This window comes from Alnus glutinosa, chromosome 7 (genome assembly GCF_958979055.1).
Source record: "Alnus glutinosa chromosome 7, dhAlnGlut1.1, whole genome shotgun sequence".
Classification (NCBI taxonomy): Eukaryota; Viridiplantae; Streptophyta; class Magnoliopsida; order Fagales; family Betulaceae; genus Alnus; species Alnus glutinosa.
Window position 1 is genome coordinate 29378322 of NC_084892.1, and position 10483 is coordinate 29388804.

The 10483-nt window shown below is 35.8% G+C and overlaps 1 protein-coding gene across 1 annotated transcript; it reads left to right on the forward strand.

Annotated features, from left to right (window-relative positions):
* Positions 1 to 2437: 2437 nt before the first annotated feature.
* LOC133873959 (cationic peroxidase 1-like) lies at positions 2438 to 5009 on the forward strand. The gene is made up of 4 exons (XM_062311769.1): positions 2438 to 2753; positions 3496 to 3678; positions 3774 to 3939; positions 4368 to 5009. The coding sequence occupies exons 1-4, from the start codon at positions 2523 to 2525 to the stop codon at positions 4754 to 4756; spliced, it is 969 nt and encodes a 322-aa protein (XP_062167753.1). The 5' UTR covers positions 2438 to 2522; the 3' UTR covers positions 4757 to 5009.
* The last annotated feature ends 5474 nt before the right edge of the window (positions 5010 to 10483 follow it).

The window sequence follows — 10483 nt, forward strand, 5'->3', positions numbered from 1 at the left end:
ATTCAAAAAATGAGACATGATATTTGGTACACTTGGGTTCTTCTCCCATCTTTCCATTTTAAAAATTAATCATTTGATCTAAAAATTTACATAGGATCTACATGTAAGTCTTACAAATTTAATAATTAATTTTTTAAAAAATAAAATAAAATAAGAGAATGATAGAAAAATTAAAAATACAAAAATACATTTCTTTTTCTCAATATTTTGGCAATATCATCTGAATTCATTGATTTGGTGTAAGCAGTGGCTTAGAAGGGAAGTCTTTTATGCAATTGAAACCTTTGCTTAGGGGTGGGCAAATTATCCGATTACTGAAAACCCATTGACCGCCATCCAAAAAATAAAATAAAATTCAATAATCGGAATAAAATGTAATTTCGAATTTACTGTCTAGTCGGTGACTATATATTCATATTTTTCGAAAACCCTGGATTCACAACTTCATCCTTCACAAATCACGCAGCACCCTAACCCTTCTGTTGTCGCCTACTTAAAAAAACACCCTAGAATCACTCTCAGTCGCCCACGCCACGCCCGGCCTTTCTCTCTCTCTCTCTCTAGTGTACGTTCCAGCATTCATATGAAAATATTAATTGATCGAGGTAACATCGACGTTTTCTTGTCAAAGTTTTGATAACATTTGGATTTTTTCTTTCTTCTTTTTGTTGATGAGGTAAACTAACTTGTTTTTGCCATTGTTTTGTTTAAATTGTTTTCATAGTTGAAGAAGTTGAACTGTGATCCACTTCAAAGCTTAGGCATGTCCGGTTCTTTTAAGCAAGAAGATTTATCTCGTTGGAGGTAATTTGCACGCCCTTCACCGGAAAAACCCATATGGTCAGGGGCGGAGCCAGCCCCCCAAGTTGGGGCGCCCAAATGGAAAAAAAAAAATTTGGGAGGGGCCAAAATTAGAAAAAATAATAAATTTTGAGGTAAAATTTTAATTTTTTTTTAATTTTTTTTTAATTTTTAATTTTTTTTTTTTTTTTGAGGGGAGAACCTTGGGGCTTGGGGGGCTGGCCCCCCAAGCCTTAAGGTGGCTCTGCCCCTGCATATGGTACCGATTTAACAGACTGAAAATCACTGACTTTTCCAAATTATCCGCTTTTTTTGAAAAATAATTTTAGGCGGAATAAAGCCGGATAATTACCCGACTTTACATGCAAGTATGGTCGGAAGTCGAAAATACCAATTCCAACACCAACTTATCCGACGGTCACCCCTACCTTTCTTACCGAATTAGAATAGTTACGAAACTAAGACCGATGTGGAAAATAATAATATAGTACAATGGCCGGCCCCAGTGGTGCCTGAATTCGTGAACACATGAACTTGTCTTTTTGGCGCCGACACGTTTTTCCCTAAAGCATATGGATCTGCTTGCTTCGATAATACTTTTCTACTAATAATTGAATTCGTAAAGCAGATCAACGCCATGAAAGGGATTACCACCTAAGTTAAATTGACTAATCTTTTTAATTAGGGTAACAGTAGTGCATACGGTGTGGCTTACACTTTTCTTGATTCGTTATATTAACAGTTTTTCAAATACATTTTTACCCTTTTTTTTTTAATTTTAATTAATTAATTTATTTATTTATTTATTTTTTTTTGATAAAAGTCAATACTCTATTCTAAACCAATCATTCAATTGAATCTCTTTTTCATTCTTTCAAGAAAGAGTAATGAAAGTTAATTTTTTTATCCATCAAAAAATGAGTTGGTTTTTAAAATCACCATCGGACGTACGATTAGAGTAATTCTAAATGTGCATTAACTGTCTATCAAGTGTCCATAAAAAAATGAAGTTGCTTTTAAAATAACAATTGTGCGTGTGATTGATCAAATGATGATTTTAAAAGTCACCTCATTTTTTTATGGACACTTGATGAAAAGTTAATGTATATTTAAAATTACTCGTGTGATTGATCACTATTGAATTTTGATCAAATTGTAAATATTTAGAATTACCCTAAAACATTAATTAAGTCTGATCGAGCACTAGTGCCCGTAGCTTCCAGGTGAAATGTTTAATGACAATGATCGTGAGCAGTCAATTTTCGAGCAAATTACAGCCAACCCACTCGATCTACACCCATGAACCCTTATATATATATAAGGAATGCTAGAACTCATTTTAGTGTTTTTTTGGAGTCTTTCTATGCTGGCATGACAACCTGTTTTTAATAGAAAAATACTACAACTTGATTTCTCTCTCCAATTTTTATCAAAAAAAAAAAAAAAAAGTGTCATATCAACATTAAAAAACTCCAAAAAAATACTAGAAATAACTCTAACATTTATCATATATATATATACGCGCACATTTTTATTGTATTTTGTATTCGATCTTCAGTTCACAACGTTGACTCAGTGGATGAGAAAAATGCATACAAGTGAATGGTAGAGCACATTTATAAATACATGGCTACTCTCCTGCCTCAACCACACACCAAGGAAAAAGCTTTTTCTTCTTCTTTCTCCTTCTTCTTCTTCTTTCCACGAAGTCATAATTAGTCATGGCTTCCCACCGTTCTGCCCCCTCCATTCACACAACCACAAAAGTGTGCCTTTTATTCTCAGTACTTTTCGTGGGAATGGCCTCTGCCCAGTTATCCTCTACTTTCTACGATACATCCTGCCCTAATGCCCTCTCCACCATTAAATCAGCTATTGACTCTGCTGTGAGTACAGAGGCACGCATGGGCGCATCGCTGCTCCGTCTTCATTTTCATGACTGTTTTGTTCAAGCAAGTCATCTCATCTCTCACTTCCTCCTAAATTTTTTTTCCTGAATTCGTCAATCTCTTACCTGCAAATGTCTGCATGCGTTGTGTATGTGTGTGTGAGTGCATGTAGTTACATAGTGAATGGCAACGTAGACAGGTGGATGATTTGGAATCCTTTTTATTTTGGTAAAAAAGTTTTTATTTATTAATGCTTTCACTTTTCTTTTCTTTTTTTCTTTTTGCAAAAAAAGAAAACACTAATATCCAAAAAAACATTGTCAAATTAAAAGAGGCCAGAATCCTCCCAAGAATAGTACTACTTTGAGTCTTCATGAGTCATGACTAAAGAGGGGGTGGGAGCTAATTAAGTCATAAATAACAGTGTGCCGCCTTAGAATGGTTTATTTCTCATCTATTTTTACTTTTCCTTTTGACTCCTATTTTTCAAAGCACGAGTGAAAAGAAAGGAAAATGTAAAATCCTTGCAACGTAACGCTTTCCTTTTTCAATTTTCTAAATTGTACGTTTCACGACCCATATATATAAAATCATAAAATTGTTTACCCAAAAGAAATTCACATTGTAAAGCATAAAGCCATAAAGTGTGGAAGCATTAAGTTGGTTTGTTAATGTATTTGAGATATATATATTTAAAGTGTTATGATATAATGTAAAGGAGAAACCTGTTTTTATATTTTTATTAGTGAGATAGACAATAGGCTTCTTGGAAACAAAGAAAATAACAAGTTTGATTATGTAACAGGGATGCGATGCATCTGTACTGTTGGATGGTAGTGATGGAGAGAAAGTAGCTGGGCCCAACAATAATTCACTAAGGGGATTCGAAGTAATAGACACCGTCAAATCTCAAGTGGAGACCGCATGCGCTGGTATTGTGTCATGTGCTGACATTTTAGCCGTTGCTGCGAGAGACTCTGTTGTCGCTGTAAGAAAAAAGAAAGTTTTCAATTTCCATGTTATATAAATCATGTTCTTTAATTTGGTGTAATTTTCCCCATAATATTGAATTGGTCAATTCAGCTGGGAGGACCTAGTTGGACTGTTCAGTTGGGCAGAAGAGACTCCACCACCTCAAGTCAAAGCGGTGCTAATACTGACCTCCCTGCTCCAACATTGGATCTTAGTGGCCTTATCAGTGCCTTCTCAAACAAGGGTTTCACTGCCAATGAATTGGTGGCTTTATCAGGTGCGTTAAAATATTACTTATTCTAAAAAGGTTAAATTATGATTCAAATTCTTAGCAATTTGTCTTTCGAATTGCTAATAATCTGAACAACAAAATTGTTAAGGATCTTTATCTGTTAAACTGATCGATAAGAAATAATGAATTTAATTACATCCAACTTATATTATAACATTCTCCTTTGTTAGTTGGCTCAAATTTTAAATTGAGCTATTGAAATGAAAAGTAAATGACAAATATATATAACATTTTGCTTTCATATATATTACGTTAAATAATCATTTGATTCATTTGTTCCGAAAACTTAAATTGATAAAAAAAGATGAACTTAATCATACTTAACTAATATTCTAACCAGGTGGATCTAAATGTCAATAAATTCTGCGGTAGTCAATAAGAGACTGAATAACCCCATTGTTTAATTTCTTCAGGATCTCACACAATAGGCCAAGCCAGGTGCGTAAGCTTCCGGCGCAGGGCATACAACGAAACCAACATAGACTCCTCGTACCAAACATCACTACAATCGCAATGTCCAAGCACCGGAGGAGACGACAATCTTTCCCCTCTTGACGTCACTACTCCGACAACCTTTGACAATACTTACTTCACGAACTTGATAAATAAAAAGGGTCTACTGCACTCGGATCAAGTGCTTTTTAATGGAGGTTCCACAGACGCTCAAGTCAATAATTACAGCGCAAACTCGGCAACTTTCGGTACAGACTTCGCGAACGCCATGGTGAAGATGGGGAACCTTAGCCCACTCACTGGCACGAGCGGCCAGATCAGAAAAAACTGCAGGACAGTCAACAGCTGAGTCAAGGTACTTAGGGTATGCTTTGTGCGTGTTCAAGAATGACGGCGCCGTTCGTTATTATATGAAAGACACGGATTGCTTAGAGGAAAAAAAATAATGAAGGTCACATATTATATTCAAATCTATATAATATCATCTTCAAATCTTGCTAATTAAGTGCATGTCCTCCTTATTTGAAACGAGCCAAATAGTAAGTGCTTACGCTTGTCATTGTTATTGACTATTTCTCTTCCTATTTTTGCACTTTTTTCAATGATTGCATTATAATTTTTTTTTTTTTTTTGCGAAAACGTCTTAGCAAAGAATACCAAAAAAACATAAATAGTAATAATAAGGGGTAATTACCTTTTCCCCCATGAACTACCAAAAAATGCGCGATGCCCCCATGAACTACCAACTCGACCAAAATAGAGCATTCAACTACCAAAGACAACCATTTTTTCCCCTTCTGTCAGTTAGAGGGGTTAAAAGAAACAGTCAACGGGTCATGTGCCGTTTTACATGGGGGCATGTTGAAAGATGGTGGTAGTTCATGGGGGAAAAGAGGAAGATGGTGGTAGTTCATGGGGGGAAAATAGGAAGAAAATTAGGGTAAAGCGGCGTATGACCGTCACGTGACCTGTTGACCGTTTGTTTTAACCCCTTTGACTGAGGGAAGGGGGGAAAAGGGTTGTCTTTGATAGTTGAATGCTCTATTTTGGTCGAGTTGGTAGTTTATGGGGGCATCGCGCATTTTTTGGTAGTTCATGGGGGGAAAAGATAATTACCCCTAATAATAAAAAAGAAGAAGAAGAAGAAATGTTTAGAGGAATTCATTAAATTCAAACAATTTTTGATTTCTCCATATGAAGATATGGTTTGGCGGATCGAAATAAATCAACATTAAACGACCAAAAACAGTCATAAATTTTGGATCGAAGATATGGTTAGGCATACTAAAACCATTTTATATATTAAATTTTGGTTATTTTCAACTTACTTTTTATTAAAAGGAAACTTCACTTAACCTCCACCACCGCTGCAAGTCCTGAAGTTTCATAGTCTTTACAATGTTGACCTTGAATTATCCAAATTTATAATGTTAATATCCCATATTTCAGCCCTTTTTGATTTCACTCGTATGTCAGAATTTTCTGCTAAATCCTAACATAGGATGCCAAAATGCCAAATATACCCCATTTTTTTATTAGGAAAAAAAAAAAAAAAAACACTAAGTGACCCACGTTATGGGTCACATTTAGTTTTTTTATTTTTTTATTTATATATTGTTTATTTTTTTTTTTAATATACTCATATGTGTGTGTGTAGATATGGTGAGAGAGAGAGAGAGAGAGATATTTGGTAATAAAAATCCAACGAGGGAGAGATATTTGTTAATAAAAATCCAACTTATTTGAAAGATTCTTATCTTTGGAGTCTCTCCAAAGAGGTAGTCACTTTCAAAAACTTAAATATGAAACTTGTGGTTCTTTTAATTTTTATGAGTACATAAACTTTGTGGGACTAAAAATGTATTTAAGATGCTACAAGTCAATTCTCTATTCTCTACTTACAAAAAATAAAAAATAGAAATAAAAACTATATTCTCTAAATCAATCGTTGAATTGAATCTCTTTTTCTTTAATTCTTTTAAGAAAATATCCAAAATTGACGCATCCTTTACCAACTCTAAACATGAGTGACAGTAGCTTAATTACGGGCGAAATGTTTAATGAAAATGACCAGACCATTGTCGAGCAAAGTACAGCCAACCTACACGTACATGCACGGTGTTAGAGGATAAAATATCCTCTGTCAAAGAATCCTCAGATAAGAAGAAAATCCTCCGGCAACTTACTCCCTCTCCTTGATTTCCTCCGGATTCTCCTCAGCCGCCTGACAGCATGACTTGCAGAATCTCATCCCTGATTTCCTCTTCATTATTTATATGTTTTCCTCTATATTTTACTGCATGATTCACGGGATGTGCTCCCCTTAATGAGCCTATATATTGCTCACTCTTGTAACTGAAGTTGTAATGAAATCTGCAGAAATGTAGTCCTTTACTTGCCTTAGTGTTCTCTTCTTCTTACCTTCTGTTTCTTGTTCTCTTCCTCTTCCCTGCTCTCTCTTCTCATTCTCTTTAACTTTACACACGGTGCACCCATGAACCCTTCTATTGAGTATCGACCATTAACTTAAACAAACACAAGAAGACACCGCCTCACCAGTCACCAGTGCATGAGAAAAATGCATACAATTAGTAGTCAATGGTAGTAGAGCTCATAAATAAATACATGACAACTCTCTTGCCTTGGGCCCTTCACCACACAGCAAGCGAAAAGCCTTCTTCTTCTTCGTTCTTCACACGAAATCAATTACTCATGGCTTCCCATCGTTCTACAAAAGTCTACCTTTTATTCTTAGTACTTCTTGTGGGAATGGCCACTGCCCACTTATCCTCTACTTTCCATGATAAATTCTGCCCTAAAGCCCTTTCCACCGTTAAATCAATTGTTCTCTCTGCTATGCGTAAAGAGGCTATTTAAGGCAATCGACGGTGCATGGTTTTATGCATGTGTAGTTGTGGGTGTCTGTGTGATGATTGAATTGGGGGAAACTGGCAAATTATTGGAAACGAGAGGATTGTGAGAAGCAGGGATTATTTGAAGGATTGGTGGCCGAGGAGGAGAAAGAGTGGTTGGTCGGTTGGTGACGAAGAAGAGATATCAAATCGAAGTTGACGAACTTGATGAAAGGTAAAGAAATAGCTATCATATGTGTTTTTCTCTACTTAGGCTAGTGAAATGGCGAGCTCAAATTGGCCTAACCAAAATTGAAACTCATGACCAATCAATCAGTTGATCCAAACCGTAGACGGGTGTTAGGTACTTAATTAATACGCTAAAAACTAGGGCTGAGCATAGAGAGCCTTGGGGGGGGGGGGGGGTGCGGATTTTCGCCTTTTTCACCCTCGCCCTTCACCCTTGCAGGTTGATAATTTTCAACCCGCAGCCCGCATACTTTTAGGGGAACCCATTTGGGGCGGGTTCGTGCGGGGAGGGGGTGACGTGGGGTGGGGGTACTGTTCAACGGGGCGAGGGTGCAGGTTTGAAGTTCAGCCGACTGCCATAGGTAGAAGGAGAGCTCTTCATGGTTGTGAGAGACGGAGTGAAAAGAACCAATGAGATTCAACACCTTCATACTCTGTTTTGCCTCTATTTCTCTTTACTCTTTCCTTTGTATCTTCACATATTCCTCTTATCTCTCACTAACACTAGCTTCAAAACTATGGGTACCCTAGTCACGGAAATGATGATCCCAGAAAAGAAAGCTATGAAAACACACACATGAACCTTCCCTCCTCGGAGAGACCAGATCAAACGCAAGATACTCAAAGGCGTTGGAAAGACAACTGAAACTGGAAGCTTTCTCAACTCAAATTCCACAATTCCAATTGGGTGCAACTCAGATGACTCATTAGGTTCACGACCAATCAGATTGCTGCCTGAAAGATACCTATTTTTTGAAGCAGAAAAAATGCTGGGAGTCTTGACGAAGGTGTGCGGCGCTGATGAGTATAGAAAAAATGAAGAGGTGTGCCTAGTGTTACGGGGTTAGGGGTTTATTTATTTATTTTTTTTATTTTTTTTCTTTCAGCGGGAAGGGGTTGGGCGGGGCAAGTCCCCTAGGTTTTTTAAAATCCCAACCCACCCCGCCCTGCACGGGTTGGTCAAAATCCAACCCATACCCGCATGAAAACCCTCCAAAACCACTGTATTTGGGGCGGGGGGTGTGGGTTGGGGCGGGTCTGCGGTTTTTGCTCACCCCTAGTAAAAAATGTAGAATTGATAAAAGTTACACTATTAAACCTCTCATAATTAATATAAAATGCATAATTTAACGCTCATACACCAAATTGGACCTCACAAGGATCATAACAATCCACCATGCTTCCATTCCGACATTTACGATGGTCCACTTTATCCTGTCTGCTTTCACTCAAGATCTGGTTGCCCTTTCTAGGTTTTTGGAGGCTTCACTCAGGCACCGAGTAACCCTTTTCATAGGTCACTCCCTCCGAGATTCGAACTTGTGACATGATACATTCTCTAATAACAATGTTAAATACCTAATTGATACGCCAAAAGTTCTAGAGCTGGTGGAGCACGGAAAGTTAGGCCCTTAAACTTATATGTTATTAGGTTGGCCTAATCTAGCGTCCATAATATCCCACATTAAGCCTCACCAGAATCATAACAACAAATTTTTCAATGATAGATGAACATTTTTTAATAATCCACAACATCCATTCAATTGTTGGAATCCATTAAAAACCAGTTGTACCAATAGTATGGCCGGCAACTTTTTACTTACTTAGGCACCAAGTAACCCTTTTCATAGGTCACTCCCTCCGAGATTCGAACTTGTGACGTGGCACTTTCTATGATACCAATGTTAAATACCTAATTGATACGCCAAAATAAAGTCAAATTTCTTTTTTAGGCCACCAATCGATTTTTCTTTTTTATTCTCTTTTTTTTTTGTTATATTTTTTTCTCTATTTTACAACATTGTATATTTATCTTTCTTGTTATTTTTGTTTTATGGCATATTATAAATGTAGCTAAAGATATGTACAGTTAATTTTAGTTTATAGTATTTCTTACTGCTTTGCAAATACTTATTATTGGAAAATACAACTGTTAAACATATAACAGTTAGAAAAATAATCGTATAATATAGAATTGAGAATAGATAATCAGATGTATAGTGCCTTTTAAAATCCATTAGCTAAACTTGATAAAGTGAGTTTTTGCTAATTATTTTAGATTAAGATATACATAAGCCATTGGAAATGCTCTTAGGACTTGGTCTCTATCTTTCTTAAGCATAGTCCAGATTGTCCCTGTGCAGCCCAACAGAATCGGGCTATGCCAATAGTTTGTTCCCTCAAAAATTTGGAAAAATTGCTAAAGCCCAACAGTTATAGAGTCTTATCTCTGTCTAGTATATTTGCAAAGTCCATCGCAGTGGTAATTAGCATTCACATAACCTAATTAGATGAGTCGCCTCTTTCTAATCTAAGTTGATACATTCTTGTTTCATCACTTTCCCTAATTGTTATAATTTATATTAGTGATCTTAACCCCACAAGTCTATTTGCAAAGTCCATCGCAGTAGTAATTAGCCCTGAATTAGATAGTTGCCTCTACTAATCTAGGTGGATACATTTTCATTTCATCACTTCCCCTTGATCTTAACTCCCAATTCTAGTTTCTCCTTGGTTTTTTTTTTTTTTATTATTATTATTATTTTAAATAGCAGTTTGATTTGGTTGTTTTTTATTTGCCCAAAAAAATAAAAGGTCATCAGCCGCCAATTAATGCACGACCAAAAGGAAAAAAAGGGAATCTCAACTCTATTTGATATTGTGTTCTAAAATGTGTATATATATATATATATATATATATATATATATATATATATATATATATATATATGAAATAGTGTTCAAATGTGATATAATGGTTATTAATACCTTCATTTTGAATAAATAAATAAAAAATAGAAGAAGAAAGTTTTAACAAACAAAGCTTAGGATTTCATGAATGTGAGAATCTCATTCATTAGGAATTTTTTTTTTTCAATTATTACGTTTTAATTTTTTTTTTTTGTTTAAAAGTAAATAAACTTAATGAATTAATTATTTAGTCGGTGCAAAAAGGAAAAAGTACACTGCCAATC

Excerpts from the sequence above, each read along its gene's own strand:
- LOC133873959 (XM_062311769.1), top strand. The coding sequence starts at position 2,523 with ATGGCTTCCCACCGTTCTGCCCCCTCCATTCACACAACCACAAAAGTG. Across the intron at positions 2,754-3,495 it reads TTCATGACTGTTTTGTTCAA|GGATGCGATGCATCTGTACT; the intron begins GCAAGTCATCTC and ends ATTATGTAACAG. Across the intron at positions 3,679-3,773 it reads CGAGAGACTCTGTTGTCGCT|CTGGGAGGACCTAGTTGGAC; the intron begins GTAAGAAAAAAG and ends TGGTCAATTCAG.